Source organism: Ciconia boyciana, chromosome 5, assembly GCF_034638445.1.
Source record: "Ciconia boyciana chromosome 5, ASM3463844v1, whole genome shotgun sequence".
NCBI lineage: Eukaryota > Metazoa > Chordata > Aves > Ciconiiformes > Ciconiidae > Ciconia > Ciconia boyciana.
In genome coordinates this window covers 51,405,191-51,423,173 of record NC_132938.1, presented here as the reverse complement: position 1 = coordinate 51,423,173, position 17,983 = coordinate 51,405,191, and the positions used below count along the sequence as shown (strand labels likewise).

At 55.3% G+C, this 17,983-nt stretch overlaps 1 protein-coding gene across 1 annotated transcript in view; it reads left to right on the top strand.

The window, feature by feature from the left end:
* Positions 1–2,030: 2,030 nt before the first annotated feature.
* IGFBP7 (insulin like growth factor binding protein 7) overlaps positions 2,031–17,983 on the top strand; it is an 18,338-nt gene continuing 2,385 nt past the window's right edge. Inside the window, exons 1-3 of the mRNA XM_072861328.1 lie at positions 2,031–2,570; positions 15,541–15,650; positions 17,233–17,349. Coding sequence (XP_072717429.1) covers positions 2,087–2,570; positions 15,541–15,650; positions 17,233–17,349 — 711 coding nt within the window. The 5' untranslated portion in view covers positions 2,031–2,086. The remainder of the gene's footprint in view (positions 2,571–15,540; positions 15,651–17,232; positions 17,350–17,983) is intronic.

Here is a 17,983-nt window from a genome sequence, read left to right as displayed (position 1 = left end):
GCACTCTACAAAAGTCCCAAGAAGCACAACATGAATCTACAGATTTATACTGCCATTCACTGAAATGCAGTGGAAAATTTGTTACTGAGACACCAGAAGCATTTAATGCAATATATTTGAATGGAGCAGCCTGTGGTGCACAAAAAGGCACACAGAGGCTCCCGGGGTGAAGAACAAAGGATGTGGAGGAGCCGTGGAAGCAAAGCACGGTGAACCGGGGGCACACAGTAATTGACTTCTCCCCAGGGAAGAGCAACCCAGCCTGTCTTTCGCAGCCACTTCCCTACATACACTATGGGGACCTTATCTCCTTCCACAGTACACAGGAGGGTCTTGAGATCAAGAAATACCGAGCTAGGGCTGTGAGGCCAAAGCACGAGCGGTGAAGGGACACTAGAGGTCCTTCTGCACCAAAGTACGAACTAACGCCTCCTCCTTGGGAAGAAAAACTGCTCCAAGCAGAGGCAAGGGCACTCGCCTCCTCTTTGGCACAGAAATGAAGAGATTCGAGGGGAGGAAAGGATGTCCTTCCTTTCAGAGCTACATTTTTCCTTCTGCCAAGTGGACTGCTGACAGTGACTTCATGTCAGAAAGGCTTGCTCTGGTAAGCTACTGCAGGTTTCCTAAACGCCCTGCAGTTCTCTGCCCAAGAGGTATCATGGCCTGTGGTAGCCCGACCAAAAGGAATCTGGGGCCCCGAGAGGGAGATGCCTGGCAACTGGCAGGAGAGAAAGGTGAACTGGGCAAAATGGTTTTCATAGCTAGAAGTGGGTTTGACAGGTGTGTCCGACCGTACTTTGGCCATTTCACCCCTTTTCATCACTTCTGTAGTGACTTACCCATACAAAAAAAAAAAACAAAACCAAAACCCCCATGCATCAAACACCTCGAGTTTGGCCATAGTGCTTGCTTATGAGGGCAGCCCTTCTCCCAGGAGAACAGCACGGAGCACTTCCAGGGTGAGGGGAATGGAGAAATCCAAGGAAATCTATGCAGATGCCATGATGTCCCAGGAGGAATGGCCCATGGTGGGGCCCCTGGTAGCCAAGGAAGAGAGCGGCAGAAGCCCATTCCCACAGTGTTGGCAGCTGAATGGGCGCGAGTGGGTCAATCCCTTCAGAGCAGATTGGGAGCATAGGGAAATCGCAGCCCCTCTCAGCCGGCCTGTCTGACTCACAGCCCCCAGCCGCTCTACACAGGAAGGGATATGGTGACCCGGGGGCCACCAGCAGGGCTCAGCCGCTGGCAACCCATACCGGGCAGTGCCGCATCCCCCGGTTTCACAGCGAGGGACACGGACTACCTCCCTCCTTCTCCACTCCGGAGTGCCAAAGCAGCGCCCGCCGCGCAGGCCCCGGCAGTACCAGGGCTGAGCATCACCTCGGCCTGGACTGCCCCACACGGATGAAGCCCCCGCAGGCGCAGCCAGGCCCGAGGGGAGGGAACGAGGGCAAGGGCAGAAAGCAGCACTCTGTGCCGCCCCACCGCCCTCCGCCCGAGCACCACGATGCTTTGGGTGCTGCACTTTCAGGGCACTGTCCCCACAGGCTCAAGCAGCATCGCTCAGTGCTGCCCGAGGAGCATTCCCAGTTTCTGCTGGTGGCAACAGCCCCCCGCCCTCAGCCCCTCGGGGACCCCTGGGGCAGATGCCACAAGCCAAGGCGAAAGAAGGCAGCGGGCAACAAGTTTGTCCCAAGTATGTACAAAAGAAACCCGACAGCTCTCCTTTTCTCTCTCGTCCCCACTCCCGCTGGACACCGACCCGTCTCTCGGGCTCACCGGGGCCTCTGCAGCCCCTCGCAGCTGACGGCTGTGAGCTGAGCACGGGCGGGTGGCCAGCAGAGAGGGGAGCAACGTGATGCCAGAGCCGAGGAGCAGCCGGGACAGCCCACGAAGGCGCCGAGGCCGGCTGTGCGGAGGGGCCGGCGGCCGCGGGAGGGCGGCGGCGCCCCGCCGCCGTGGGGGGGGCCGTGGCCGTGGCCGTAGCCGGGGCCGGGGCCGGGGCCGGGCCGGCCCCCGGCGCCGGGGAGGGGTTTCCCCCGCCGCGGCTTAAGTGCCTGCCGGGGGCGGGCGGCGCCGTGCTGCCATGCCGCCCTCCGCGCTGCTGCCGCTGCTGCTGCTGCTGGCGCTGCCGGTGCCCGCTCCGGCGGCGGCGGGGGGCTGCGGGCCCTGCGAGGCGGCGCGCTGCCCGGCGCTGCCGCCGCGGGGCTGCCCGCTGGGCCGGGTGCGGGACGCCTGCGGCTGCTGCTGGCAGTGCGGCCGCGGCGAGGGCGAGGCGTGCGGCGGCGGCGGCTCCGCGGGCGGGCGCTGCGCCCCCGGCCTCGAGTGCGTGAAGAGCCGCCAGCGCCGCAAGGCCAAGGGCGGCCCGGCCCCGGGGCCCCCTCCCGCCGCCGCCGCCGCCGCCGCCGCCGGCCCGCCCGGCGTGTGCCTCTGCAAGAGCCGCTACCCGGTGTGCGGCAGCGACGGGGTCACCTACGGCAGCGGCTGCCAGCTGCGCGCCGCCAGCCTGCGCGCCCAGAGCCGCGGCGAGCCCGCCATCGGCCAGCGCAGCAAGGGAGCCTGCGAGCAAGGTGGGGTGCGGGCCGCGGGCGGGAGTGGCGGCCGGCGGGCGGGGAGCGGAGGCGAGGCGCTCGGGGAAGGGAGCGGGCGGGCGCTGGCGCCGTTCGGAGGGTGGAAGTCCGGCTGTGCTGTCTGACTCGACGGCGAAAGAGCTGCTCCCGAGTGCTCCTCGTACTGCTTATCCCATTTTGATGCTTCTTTGTAGAGTCAGGATGATTTCAAAGCCGCCCTAAATGGACTTGAGAGTCCCAGTCGGGTGATGCTGCCTAAACTTGGAGTAAGACTTTACACCAGCCCCAGAAATGCAGAGAAACGTAGCCGATCTCTCTTGGCTTCCAGCTGTGCCGGAACTACACTGCCCTGCTTTTCTTACTTTGCTGGCAGCTTGCAGTTTGGGATGCTGTGACATGGGACAAAAAGTTGAGCCGTCCAGGGGAGGGTTCGGCAGAGGAAGATGGCAAACAGTGAGAAAAGGAAATGATTAAATGGATGTGAAAGCCACGGAAATTCAGAGCCGACATTTACTGGCTTGCTTTGGTTCAAAATGAAAACAAGCAGTGACCTTCCCGTGAGCTGCACGTAGCAGTTTGCACTTGCAGCATTTACAGCCAGGAGCTCGATTCTTCCCAAGCTTGTGCTCAGGGATGGTGCTCAAGGAAGAAATTGTTCTGCTGCGGAGCCTCTACTAGGAATCCTGGCTTCTGAGCTGGCTGGAGGCGAGCAGTTAGGAGAGTGGGTTTTGCTGGGAGGGAGGGAGCGGTGGGACATAGCACACAAGCCATTTGCTGAACATCTCAAGGACAGTATTGCAGCGCCAATGCCATTTTGGTGGAGGAGTGTTTTCATAAACACAGTATGTGTAGGGTCACAACCTCCACCTCCTCCTTCTTTTTCTTCCCATAACCGAGGCCAAGTATGTCTTGCAAAACAGTGTTTCTGAAACTCCCGAGGAAAGCGTGAAAGGCTGGGTAAGGATTGGGTTATGCACTTTGATGTTGCCCATTAAATGCCCTGTGTGGCTTTTCGCAAACCTTGTGTAAAACATCAGGCTTATATATTAGCCAGAAACATTGTGGTACAGAGTGTTAACTGCTGGAGGGAAGGAGCTTCAGCTCTCAGGCCAATGTGGGATGAGCTGAGAACGGCCTCTGTCTGGGCCTCCGTCTAGCATTTGGAAGGAGCCTTTCCTCCCAGCGGACTCGGGAGATGGTCACAGCAGTCCTAAAAACGCGTGCTGCTTCTTGGCCCTGCCAGCCCGGACCAAGTGAGCAGATGTGTTTGAAAGATGTCTGAGGTCACGCTTCAGGTGTGTGCTTGAGAAGACGGCTGCATTCTCACTTGCCTTGCCCAAAGTCACCCAGGACTTTGTGGCAAAACAAGTATTGATACTCATATTGTAAGCGACCGCCACAACCCTTGGCTGCACTTCCTTGCGTCCGCGCCAGACTGGATGCTGGCTTGGCCTGGTAGGGCTTTGACCCAGACTATGGAGACAGAGTTAGATGAGGTCAATGCAAACACGAGCCACTAGGCAGAATGGTGGGAGGCCACCAACCCGCCAGCCTCAAACAGCTCCCAGGAGACTTTCTCCATCCTCTGGTCATCACAGTGGCAGCTTCTCTGAAGAGGGCCACAGTGCAGGACAGCCACTCCGTGCACAAACTGCACCCCTTCCTTGGAAAAGGTCCCTTCAGGTGTGCAGATGTGCAGCGAGACGCTTTGCAGGCTGCTACCTGTTGTTTAAGAACTTTGCTGGAGCATGTGGTGCCAAGCCACTGGCAAAACGTCCCCTCTTCTGTCGCTCTGGGGAGCTGCTCTTCTTTTGCATCCTGCTGCTGGGAGAGCTCTGACCCAGCGTCTCGGGGAAGGGAGCAGGAGGGACGTGGGCTGCTCAGCAGTGGTGTCGCAATTGACTCTTCTGAGACTTCCCTCGGCTGCGTGAACCTTCGTCGTGCTGTGGACCACCTTCTGGTGATACGGATCGCTCTGTAGCTTGCAGCTGAGGCAGGGACTCAGCCCACACACGTGTTAGACATCTGGAAGTATTTCTGTAGCCCTCAGGGCCTCCTGGCAGTTAGGACTGTTGGGTGGGGAGGGGAGGGGAGTTGTAATCTCCACACTGATTTTGAAACAGTGGCAGGAGAGGACATCCATCCCATCAGCCCCGCAGGGTACAGCCTCTTTCAGTATCTTTCCAGATAGGAGACAGCACTTTGCTGGGTTTCTAAAAGAACCTAAATGCTGTGGGAGTCAAAGAGTGGAAGTTCTGGCTGTTGCCATTTCCCACCACAAATTGATGTGATCTCCTTAAGGCGCTGTCTAGGGTGGGATCCTGCACAGGGAGACCACAAATGGGCAGGGTCTTGCCTGCATCAGTCATTTGTGTGACAGCTTTTGCACAGAAAGAAGTCCTTGGGGGGCAGGGGACTTGGGCTTCCTGCTCGTGGCAGATGGGCTCTGAGGTGCCCACATGCGCGTGCTGGACTGTCAGGATCACGTCTGAGAAGATCCAGAAAGTCTGAGAAGAGATCCAGAAAACCATGTTTCCAGCAGCAGGTCCTGACTGTGTTTGCTCTTTTTTCTCCCCAAGTGGAGCTGGAGAGGGAGGGCTTGTTTTGCACATCCTGTTTGGTCCTCGGGAGAAGGACATGCAGAGCTGCCGCTGCTGTTGGCCTTTGCTGTCGTTGGCAGGAAGGGCAGCAGCTGGAGATGGGGCATCCAGCGGAAGAAGGGAACGTGCCTGGGAACGGCTTACTGGTAGGTGCTCCTCCTCACCCACCCTGGCACTGCGACATGCTGGGGGTGGCGGGGCAGGAGAGAGGACACAGGCAGATGCAAATGGGGCAAACGCTGCCGGTTCCTCTCTTTCTTGATTCCTGCCACTGTTCAGGTCAGGCTCAAACGTCACCTCCCAGGCAAGATGGGAATGAGTTACTGCAGCTACCTCCTCTTCTTCTGCCTTAAAGTACATGCTTGAGACACAGGGATTGGCCACAAGCAATTAAAAGACTTGGGCTCCTATTCCTTGGTTAACTGGGGTTGCGTTTCATACTCTCTCTCGCCTCGTCTCCCTCTCTGTCCCATATGTGCCAGGTATTCAAAGGGTCTGAAGGAGGTATACCTGCTGGGAGGGACAGTCCTACTGATTTGTTTTTGGCAACACCGTGTGGGCATGAGTAAAGCAGCCTGGAAACAAAGCACTCAGCTACATAAGGTTTAACATGCAACATACTCCTCGAGACACGCGTCTTTTCCCACCACAGATACATTTCCAAGGGGATAAAAGTTCATTAAAATTATATTTGACAAAGCTGACCAAATGCACGTCCCGTTGAGCTTTCCATATTCATCACGGTACCTGTCACAGGGTTTTCTCTGCAATGCTCGGCAGTTTTTGCTTGCTAAGAGATACTGCCCGCCGACTGGGAACAACTTGGATGCTTCTTTGTTGTTAAACAGCAAAAGGAAGGAGCCAGTTCTTGGCCCTACATAATTCGCCTTGACCTTGTCCTCAGGATTCTCTTTCTGCTGCTTGTTTCCCAGACCTCTCGGATCCTTGTCCTCAGGATTCTCTTTCTGCTGCTTGTTTCCCAGACCTCTCGGATCCGTTGCCTGTGTTCTTTGTACAAAAATAGTGAAGCCATGCAGAAAAAGGTATTTCCGTTGCAGCCAAAACTTCCTGCTGGAGGGCAAAGGAAGACAGCGTTGAGCAGAGTCTGAGAGGATGGAAATACCCGTGCTATACGTGCACTTAGCAGGTGCAGGGATCCAGCCAGTCCTTCCTGGAGTGGGTTGCACGTGGGCAGGACCATTTGGAATGGCTGGAAGAAGGCACCCTGCTCGATTCCCAACTCCTCGAGGCCGCCTGGCTGTCGGTGCTGTGCCAGCAGGGCACGGCAGAGCTGCCTGCTTTTGCCCTAGGAGAGCAGGCAGCGATGCCTTGGTGCTCCCTCCCGGCTGGGCTCGTGCTGTCCCCTCACGCTTGCGCTCACAGCTGGCTCGGGGTTTGTCCCCCTCCCTGCCAGGGACCCGCTACCCACATCCCGTCCCTGCCCTCGCGCCCCTGCAGCCTCTTTGTAGGGAATCCCAGTGCCGAGGCCGTGCAGGAGATGGACGCTGTGAAGTTTTCCAGCTGCTTTCCAGCATTGCCTTTAAATGGATTGGCCCTTTGCTCTCTGCCTATGAATGTGCATAGCTACGCTCAGGTCTGCTGCCAGCTCTTGCAGGCAGGGCAGGCCCAGACACGAAGCAGAAGCCTGCTTGCTGGCGGGGCAGGGACAGGCGGTCGGGGTGCCACCTCCAGTGGTCCCCTCGGCAGGAGGGGAGGCTGCTCTCTGCCGCTGCTGTCAGCCAGCTGTGCACAGATGTTCAGAAGAGGCTCTTACGGAGCTGGTGCGTTCAGTAATTCATTTTGCAGTGCACGCACTGAGGCTGTTCACGGCCAGCTAGGACCTGGGGCAGGAGGACCGTGGTACCCGCTGCCATGCAAAGCCAGCTGGCATAAAGAATTAGGGTTGTGTGGCTCAGCTCAAGCCAGGCAGAAAAACAACCTCAAAGCACCAACCCCCATCAAACAGCTAGCAGGATTTTTGGCATGACGATCTCTCTGAGCTGAAAAATACCAGGCACGGACTTGTTGCCTAACCAGTGCAAGAAGGGACAAATACCCCCGAGTCTCTCTTATCGTTAGCTACCAGCAAATAGCTGCTTCAAGGGACACGTCGTGACTGCTGGAAATACTCCTGAAGTTGCCTCATTACAGCCCAAAGGCCTTACGGTTTGAAGTCCGTGATACTTGTTACAGCAGGGTTGGAGTCTCCAGGTGGTTTTGCCATTGTCAGTCAAGGCTTTGTCTATATTTTATGCTCACTTCTCTCTTGGTGGAAGCCAAGCGCCTGTCCTTGCCCAAACGCAGCATACCACAAAGCGGCTCTCGGCGGACATCCGAGGACAGCGTTTCACTCTCCAGGGAATCGGTGCTGCTTTGCACCTACCTACAGAGACCTCCCAGAGGGAGAAACTCAGGGCCTCTCTGGGTGGAGGCTAGATTTGCTGGCTCGCCAAGCAGCCTGCTTTATTTCTGTTGCTCTGAACATGGCTTGAATCCCTGTGGCTCCATGGAAGTCTTTCCCCAGCGCTGGGAACGTGCAGGGGTTTGCCCTATGGTGACAAGGGCTCAGCACCTTGCAGGATCCATCCCACAGGCTGCAGAGCTCATGAACGGCAGGACCAGGAGAGAGAGTCTTTTAAAGCTGACTGTAACCAGCACTGAACTTGCCTAAATCTCTTTCACCAGCAAAGGGATCCCAGTCACGGCAGCTGAGCTGTCCCCCAGAGGGGTATCATTTTGGCTTGCCAGAAGCCCAAACAGCATCCCTCCTAGAAGGGTTTTTTTTGCTAAGGTGCCACCTGCCAGCTCTGGGGCTCAGGAAAAGGTGGGTGCAAGGTTTCTTGGCTCCCCACAGGGCTTAAAAAAATGGGCGGATGGACGTAGGATCATGGCTGCCAGGCTCTCGTGGAGACTGACACCCCCAGGGGCAAGTACACCCCCCCAAATTCCTGCCACTTTACCCCAGCAGTGGTTTTGCTTTGCCAGTGCCTCAGTGTCTCATAAAGCTATGTCTGTGCTGCAAACAAAGAGGTGCTGAGTTTCCACAGGTCAATTTTAAAAAAAGAAACATAGATCACATCTGTTGGCTCATTCCATCCAAACTCAGCTGTTGAGGTTTTGCCAGAAATATTTTAGTTTTGAGAATGTTGGGGGGTTTTTTTGTTTGTTGTTTTGTTTTTTTTTTAATCCACTGCCAGAGTAGAGCAGAAACAGGGGTTTGGGGGAAAACCTTCTTGGGAGGTGGCAGACTGCTGTTATCACTGATGTTGGCTCATCTTCTCCTGATACAGCTGCCTTAAATTCAAAGGCTCCCAAGTCTTTTAGACGCCAGAGAGCATAGTTCATATCTGATCACATTTTGCCAGAAACTCTTCTGGATTTGTGCTTTTTCATTAACAAGTGGCTTAGCTTGCTTTAGTTCTCCTCTCCCCCCCCACTTCCTTTCCTGGATTTTAAGGGACTTAACACCCACGTTTTGAGTGCTTTCTTCTTTGCTGGGGAAAGAGCGATTTAGACAAGTTGTTGCTAAGTCATCTGTGGTTGGAAATGAACCGAATTCCCTAATTCTGCTGGGAAGCTGGTTTGGGTTTCTGCATCAGCTGGGAGCAGGGGTCTTGCAGCAGTGGCCTGCTACCCGCTTTCTCCCACCGCAAAGGAAGGCATTGCGTTTGCAGGTGGATCTTGCCAGCATTTTTGTGCTGCATCCAGCGAGTCCGTGGCAGAGCAGTGCTGTGCAGGTGCATGGGGGGGGTTACACCTTTTGTTTTGTACCACGGGGTCCTTTCAGATGGAGCGTGGTACGGGGATGTGATGTGATGCAGTGTGGTGCTTGCTTTTCCAGCACAGGGTGCATTGGGATTTTGAGACAGAGCTTCTAGGGCTGAAGCTTTATGCTTGTATTTTTAAAATTCATCTGTAACTTTGGGTTTTTCCACTGTTGTAGGATAGGCCATAAAGTCCTCCTTAAAAGGCATTTAGTTATTTGAAAAGGTTTTGGTTCATTGGAGCTTGAGTTTTTATGGTTACTGTGCTAAAATCTTGTTAGAGAAGCTGTTTAATGTATTACTTGGCAGCTCAGAGTCTTAGAGAGCACTGGTATGCAGTGGACTATGCAAACACCTCCACTGCCCAAGAGGATCCCGTATTTCACCTGTGTCTTCATTCTCAATCATCATAGCATATCCAAAAATCACTAGGAAGGAATGATTACAGATCAGCAAATTCCTCCCCATGTTTGTTTTTTCTGTTGCTGGAAAGGCATGCGGTGTTTTAAAAAATGCGTTTAATCCTTTGTTGGGCTGAGGTTGATTGAGGTTCATACTAAACAGGAGATTACCACGTAACAAGTCTAATCAGGGCGGACTTTTGAAAGCCCTACTTGCTCTTCCATGCATAAATGCTGCTATGCCTTGTTTTTGTGTCTCTGCTGCAAGTTTTTCACATTCTTTCCAGGCTTTAGCTCGTGGTCCTCCTTGTGCCATAATGATAGTTTTCTTGGTAAAACTGAGCCAGGGTCACACGAAGAGAAGAGGGGAGGGGATGGCCGGGAGGAGAGAAGTTTCTTGATAGAGCTTGTCCGGGACAGAAAAACCCAAATACGCATCCAGATATGGCTGGGAAGCAGCAAGCATGCTTGCAGAAAGCTACTGACTGTTTGATCCTGGGGACAGCATGCCTCAGAGACTGGCAAAAGGAAGGGGAGGTGGGAAAAAAGGGCAGGACGGGGGAAAATGCAGGAGAGAGGTTGGCTTGTGGTAGTCCGCTAGCAACGGCAGTGTCATCTCCGCTCAGAGAGCTTGCCCTTTCCCCATGTGGCTGTTCCCAGGGGCGAGTGTGGTTATAAGCTTGCAGTTGAGCTTCAGTGCAGCATCAGCCACATTGGCCTCCCCATTACCCCAGCTTTGAGATTGGGATTGCGTTGAGGACGCTGCTGGGTGTAGCAGAGCACTGAGCTAGGCATGAGGTGTGCAAAGGCACAGCCTTTCTCTGGGCACAACGCCGGGGCCAGCGCAGACCCATCCTGTGCGCTAGGTAAGGGAGAAAGGGCTTGAGGTTTTGTTCTTTGCAGTGCCACCCTGTTCTCCCTCCCACCTATATGTAAACCCCACGGAGGACTGATAAGTAGCCATATAAAGGTCATGCACAAGGTTTCTGAAGGCAGCATTCCCAAACTGCGGTAAAACAGCAGGGGTGGGATTTCCAGCTGCACCAGTCTCCTCCGTGCTGAGCCTGGTGGCATGGGAAGCAGGAGGAGATCCATGGCAGACAGATGGTGGCCCGGGGCCCTGCCTCACACTGACTCAGTCTCAAGTCTCCAGGGCTTGGGGCAAAGCTGCGTTCACGTTTGCAGCCTTTCCAGGGTCACTGAGCTGCTGAAGTCTGAGTTGGAGCATCCGAACAGGCTTAGCATCCAGCATCTCCTTTGGTCTGGATGTCTCGGAGCTTCCTTCTGTAACTCCTCAGTCTCTTCACGGCCAGGTTAAAGGAGGGGGAGAAAAGCCTTCAGAAAGAGGTAAAGAAGGATGCTTGTAAATCTGCCAGAAAGCAGCAGGCAGCTTTGGGAACGGGGAAGGACAGAAGCTGCTTGCACTTCCCATCTGCTGCTGCCTCTTGCAGGGCACTGACCTGGGAGGGAGCAGCTGAGACCGTGCCAGCTAGAATGAGTAGATGCTGCTTACGGAAGGTTTCCCCTTCTCCATATAAAGTAATTTTGAAGGGAAAATACTTTCCCAGCAACTTAGGAGACTGGAGTGGGTCTATTTTCAGACTTGCAAGAGCTTGTGAGGGTGAACCATGTCTAGCTTTTGCTTTGCTTTGCTGTCTCACAGGGAGTGTTCCCAGCCTGTGTTTCGCCCGGGGCTGTGGCACGGCAATGCAGGGCTCAGGAGGGCTGGCTGGGAACCAGGCTGGTGCCCACGTGAGCTTCGGCGTGTGGTACACAGCTTCGTGTGTTTGTGGTCGGGACTTCCCACACACTCCCAAGCGCCAGGGCATACCCCACAGTGCTTAATGTCGAGCTTATTTTTGCCTTTAGTGACATACCTGTAGCCCCCTTGATTTTAGCAGAAAAGTTATTGCTCTGCTTGCTGGGGTGTGATTTATTTGTATGTGTGTGTGGACACCAAAGGAAGGTCAGCGAGGACCGGCTAACCCTGAGCTGCGATAGAGCATCCTGGTACCAGCGAGGGGCAGGTGGGTGGGCTGGGAGATGCCCAGCCTCTGCCTGCTATGGCTGAGCAGAGAAGGGGTGCCCGGCACGGGAGGGGTGTCAGGAACAGATGCCAAATGGTAGCCTCATCAGGGAACTCACAGCTCTGCTGCGTGCTGCTGTGGCGGAAAAGCAACTACATAACAGCAGTGGGAACTCCTCTCCGGCTGCTGCTTTTGACATAACGCAGGCTGTCAGCTGCCTGCGATCCGCAGAAAAAACAATCCTTGTGCTTTCAGGCTCCTCTCCTGGGGTGAATAAGCTCGCTGGCTCTGTAAATAAGCCCCTTCTGGGGCCGGGGAGAGCTATTTGTCATACAAACAATGGGCAGAGCAGGGAGGAAATGCCTGAAGTGCCTGCGGAGAGCAGCTGATCTCCATCAACAGCTGTCCTCTTGGTCAAGGAGCTCCTGCGCAGTCAGGGCAAGTACCGGCAGGGAGCATCCTGTACATCCACAGAGCCCCTGGCTCAGTCCCTGGTGGGGAACAGAGACCCCTCGGCCACGTGGATGGTGGTCACCGTTTTCATCAGCAGGTGCAACCCACAAGTCCCCAGCCCGAAGGAAGCGGACGGAGAAGCGTTCCCCGTTGTGGGCAGTGCTGCAAGTAGAGCAGCAAGGCCTCTAAGATGCAGGCTCTAGGATGAGGGCCAGGGAGCTCCTTGCTGGCAGGAATCAAGTCATCTGCTCTGTACAAGGTGGGCTTGTTTCCAGTCCTGCTGAGCACACGGTGGCCTTGCTCCCTCCACAAGGACCCCGGAAGCAAGAGGGGTGACGTGCAGAAGTCCCTGCAAGGCTCAGGCATCCCCTCCTCTCCTGTTGTGGCAGGTTGGCGTGTCCCCTGTCCTTCTCGGGCTGCTTCGGGGGACTGTGGGAGAGAGCGTGAGTGGGACCAAAACAGGCAGTAAGCAGGGTGCCTGCCATGCGCCTGGGTGTCAGCTCGCTGTGGTGGGAGTCTAGCTGCTGCTGTGGCCTGTCATGATTTGGCTTTAAAACTGCTGACTTCTTGGCCTTTCTCATTTATTTTTAGTGGAGGAAGAAGCCCAGCTCTAGAGTTTTGGCTGTTGAATTTAAGTCAAATATCCTGAGAGACCACGCTGACTCTTCCCATGACACTGGTTGCATCTCTCGGGACGTGTATTCCCTCCCGGCCTCAGGGGCCAGATAGAGGCTGAGGCCTGTGGATGCTCCCCGTTCATCTTGCAGCCAAAGGCAGAGTCTCGCGTTCCTCCTGGCTCGGTCAGGATGTACGTCCCGAGCTCGAGCTTGGGGCTGCCTCGCAACGGCCGCTCTCGCTGTGCTGCGGCTGCTGTGCCGAGCCAGCCGGAGCTTCGCTATGAAGCTGTGCAGGCAGTTCCCCTTTCCTGGGAAGGTAAACAGCTTCTGCTCGCCCAGGAGGTGGGTAGAAATTCCCTCTCTCTTTTCCCCTGCCGGCAGTTGCTGCAGAAGAATCCTGGTGTGACCTGCTCCTGGCAGGGCGAGCAGACGTCCACGAGCAGAGCGTGTCCGGGCCCTTGACACAGCGGGAAACTCGGCGGCAGCAGAGACTGGGATGCCTCAGGCAGTGGATTTAGTGGTGCATTGAATGCTGCCAGTTCCCAAGCAGGGAAGAATTGAGCCAGACCCTGGAAGAGCGTAACAGTGCCTTAAAATCCACCTGGCTTTTAACGTAAGAATCAGGATCTCTCCTTCTCTGCGGTGGGAGATGGTGGTCATTTGGGAGCAGCCGTATTTCTCCGGCCTCATGGAGAACCCCAGCGATAAAGAGGACGGTGTCGTGCAGGGGCAAACGTAGCCATGCTTCTCGGGGACAGGCCCCAGGCTCTGCCCTCGGAAGGGCGCCTTGCACGTGTAGGGTTTTGCATGGCTGGAGCAGAAGGCGGCGGCAGCAGCAGGCGATGCTGGGTGCACGTCTGCTGGAGGTCCTTGCAGAGCGTGGGCTGAGCTAAGGCGCCTGGGGACATCCGGGTCCCAGATGCCGGAGCTGCCAAGCGCCCTATTGCCCCTATTGTTCAAGGGACACCAGAAAAAGAACAGCAGGGCCGCGCAGGAAACAGCCGCGCTGGGGAAGGGGAGCAGAGTGCGTGACCTGAGGCGGCCCCGTCGTGGGGATGGCCGTACCCTGGGCTGGCCGCAGCCCTGCTGCTGCGCAGGCGCCAGGCGGTGCTTCGGGCGGGAGCGCGCTGGGGGTGTTAGCCCCACGGATCACCCCACTGTACTACGCTACGGTTGTACTCGGGGGAACAGCCTCCAGCGGGGTATTGCTGAGAGTGCAGAGCTGGGCACGGTCTGGAGGTGCGGATCTGCTCTGGGCCACCTGGAGCAAGGATGACTCCAGCACCCTTCTGTACGGGAAAGGGTGCTGTGACTCCCACACACCCCTCTCCTGGCCAGTGCACAGGGATCAATTCGTGCAGCAGCACAACCAACAACAGGGTAAGCGATGTAATGAAACGCTGCTTAAATCCTTTTCTCAGCCAAGAGACTCAGTTGTGTGCAGGTGAGGAGCACCCAGGTTGGGATGTCTGCCAGGAAACCAGCCCGTACTGGTCATTAGGTGTGGTTTTAACCATCACCCGGGGCTACACATAAAAATTCCTTGCTTCTGTGCAGCTACCTCCTGCTAAAACCAGGGCTGGGATACCTCTGTAACAGCAAATTTGGACCGCAGCCGCCCCTGGTCTCTTAGCAGCTTCCCACCAGCAGGCCATGTACAGTCACGCCTGGACAGGGGCGTCTCGGAAGAGAAGAGCAAACGCTTCTCTGGGATCACACCGGCTGCTCAGGAGTGGGGAGCCACCTCGGCATCCCTTGTGCTACGACAGAGGGATGGCTGATGTCCTCTGGCTGGTGATACCAGTGTGGATCTGCCCCCAGATCCCGAGGAGGAAAAAAGACTCCAGCTTTCTGCTGGAAGGTGCTGGTGCAGTGGGATGCACCTGAAACCTGCTCCCCACTGCCTGCAAGAGGGCTGCAGGGCAGAGTGCCTGTCAGGGCTGAAGTCAGTGCATGTTCAGGACCCCAGAAGGAGCATCAGGACCCAAATCTGCCCCTCTTTTATGGGGCTGGGAACGAGCCATGCTCTGTGAGCCAGCATACCCAGGGGCTTCAGTCAGGCTGGCTCTGGAGTACTTGTTTGCATAGGAAATGCCTTCTCCTGGTGGAGCCTAATGGGAGCTTCAGTTTCCTGTTACTGCCTGCATCTTCAGAGCAGGAGGGGAAAATCTGCTGTGTTCTTCAAGCTGTCAATAACTGGAAATAAACACTATGTGCTCCTTTGGTCTGCACTTCCTACTGTGGGGAATTAATAGCTGCATTTTGCAAAACAGCCCCGCTAAAGAGGGATTGAACAGAAAAGGCCATTCTTCCCTTCCTGGGATATGGGTTGCGTCTCCAACATTTCCCAGCCCGAGGGGTAAACATCTCCAGCCAGATCTGCAAAACAGTTCTGTTCCCATCTGGCTTTGGAAACAACTCGCTGATTAACCAGGGATTGGAGCTCTTTGGGGAAAATGGAGCTCTGCATTCACCTGGTCCCTTCCTCGGTGCTCCCCAAGGAGAGCTCTGCCACCCTCCAGCCAGCCTCCTTTGGCTGAATGTTGCACACAGGTAAAACGAGCAGCATAACACTGAATTCTGCTAGCCAGCTGCCACGGGCTTTGCTGCAGATGAAAATCATGCTGGGAAAAAGGATGCTGCAAAGCTGGCCAAGCTCTCTGTGGCATGGGAGAGTGAGTGGGACCCATCCTGTCCGTCTCCTCCATGCCAGCCGAGCGTCAGTGATGCACTTGGTGGCTGCATGGTGAGCAAAGGCAGCAGTTTGTAAAGTCCTGATCAGCCCCTGAGATAACAGAATACAAACGCGATCTTACCTCTAACCTCAGTCTTGCAAGTAGATGGGCTGATCACCTGAACCGCTCAGCACTTGAGTTTCCATCTGGAGCAAGTGCCCATCAGCCTGAAGAGCTTAAGGTCGGATGCATGTGTAGCTTTGGAGAGGGAAGTGCTGTGATGTGGGATCCGTCCAGCAAGTTTGCTCCAAACAGGGCCCCCCTTCACCTTATCCTCAAAACCCATCAGAAGTGACTGGCCCCACTTAAAAGGCTAGCAAGGAGACAGGCTTGCAGTCACCTGGTGCTTAAAAGCATTTCTCCCTTTTTGCAGGACCCTCCATTGTGACCCCTCCTAAGGACATCTGGAATGTCACAGGAGCACAGATCTACCTGAGCTGTGAAGTCATCGGCATCCCAACCCCTGTCCTCATCTGGAACAAAGTAAGGGCCCTGCTAGGAGCTCTCTTAGAGCATAGGAAACCTGAGGCAGCTGAAACTGCCTGGTAAGCATAAAGGCCATAGCAGATCCCTCCTTAGAAACACACATCTTTGATGAGTTCTCCTATCTGTGCAGTTCTGTCCACCCCCAAACGTCTGGCTTTGCTTAATCTTTTCCTAAACTCTTGTTGAGCCCAAGGCAGAACAGGACTTGAGTTTCTCTTGGTAGTGCCTGGTATTCAGAGCATGCAGGGAATGTTCCTTGACCTGCTGTCACCCTGCTGGTGGCAGTGACTCTGAGGTGGCTGGACACGGCTCGCCCACGTCAGGGACAGGAACCGCATGGGGCAGTTATCTCCGTTAGCCAGCAGCGTGCTGATTTTGGCAGCGCACTGATTTTGGCAGCGCGCTGGTAACACCTGGTTTAGGGCAGGGGCCAGTCTTGAGCAGAGAGGATCCCAGCCGTAGGGTTGAGAGCCACTGCGTGGCCCCTGTAGCCTCTTCAAATGCTGCAGGTTTGTGGACGCTTGGGAGGGGGTCTTAAAATTAAGCTGAAACAATACTAGATTAAGAATACTACAGAGAAAAAAAACTAGATTGGCCCAGAGATTGCTGTTCTGAGGTAGCAAACTCTATTCATAGGGGTCCCAGAGCAGACTGTCGGCTGAGCATACAGTGTGGGCGTGTTGACCCACACAGCGTTTTCTGCTTGTTTACAAGCAGACGCCGTGTTTACACTGACTGTCAGTGGTGCTCTGCTTTTCGTGCCTCTTCCTCATGGCCGAGAGACTGCTTGACCTGGTGATAACAAGGGCTGAGCACCACTTATCCCATGCTGTGCTCTGGGCTCGGATACGCAGCGCCGAGGAATGACTGCACTGCTGCTCTCTCATCAATGCTGCGCCCACCAGGAGGGACTGCCTGGTTTGCTGCAGCAGAAGCCCTACAGGGCTGTCGCTGGCCTGTTGGGAAGAGGATAGGTCATGCAGGGAGAGCCCATTCCAGGAGCAACATTCAGACACTCGGTTCTCTGCTGCTGCCACGCTAAAAAGCCTGATCGTCAGGAAAGTTGCAGGGGAGCTTCTCCAAACAAGGACAACAGTCAGCTCCTGCTGTCCCCCCAGTCCCAAGCCAGAAGGCAGCTGCTCCAGCCTGCTGAACTGGATTGATGTGTGGCTATCAGCAGCTGCAGGCAGCCGAATCCTCCTTGTTCAGCACAGGCATCGTTTGATGAGCTAAACACACCCTTGGGAACACACACACGAGTTCTGTGAGACCATCAGTGCAGGGCATGTTTGCACACCCCACTGCCCAGCACCATCCACACCAGAAAGCTGTGCTGCTCTATCCATTCCTGCTGAGGCGAGGAGAACGCAGCCCCAGTGCAGATGCTGAGGTATTGGGGTAGTGGGGCTGCAGTACGCAGAGGATAAGGTGAAATGCTGGCACTAGAAAAAACACTGCTCCGGCACAAAACACATTCCTGTAAAACTAGCATTGATCTTGTCTGTGTGCGGGTATGGTCCTAACAGTTCTAGCATAAATAAGCCCCAAAGTTCTCACACCTTTCTGCCCTTCTGTTTAGATAATTCGGGGACAGTATGGTGTCCAGAGGATGGAGCTTCTGCCTGGGGACCGGGAAAACTTGGCTATCCAGACCCGAGGGGGCCCTGAGAAACATGAAGTGACTGGCTGGGTGCTTGTAAGTACTTTGTGTATGCACAGAGCTGCACAAACAGTACAGTGCGGTTTGCAAACAACTGATGAACAAAGAACAGTACAGAAGACACACGGCAACAGACAGGGAGTTTAGAGGAAAACAACCTGTGTGAATTAGATGTGAAGGGTGGCTGCTGGCTCTCGTCTCACCCAGTGCAGTTTTTCCCCTTTGTCTAGCATGCAGTAGAAGCATGCATTCTATGATCAGAGAAGGCAAGACTTAAGTAAAAGATCTCCTTTCTGTATGTCATGACTTTCCTGCTGCCATAACTGGGAAGGAGACCCTCTCCATGCCTAGGAAGGAATCGGTACAGAGGCAAGGCATCCCTAAGACCCACAGCTGAGGAGCCCGTGTAGATCTGGCAGAACTGTCCTTGCCTCAGTGAAGCACATCACCTGCCCGAGAATACCACAGTGCAGAAGCCATCAGCTCTCACTCAGCAGACCTCCTAAGCTACAGGAGTACCTGCAGGCTAATCGGCGATCCATCGCCGCACATCAGAGGGAAGCAGTAGGGTGGCCAGAGGGAGCTGCTGTGCATCCCAGTAAAGGAGTTGCAAGCATAATGGCTCCCAGCTGTGGAGAAGCTGGCAGCAGGGGAGCGCAGCTCAGGGTGT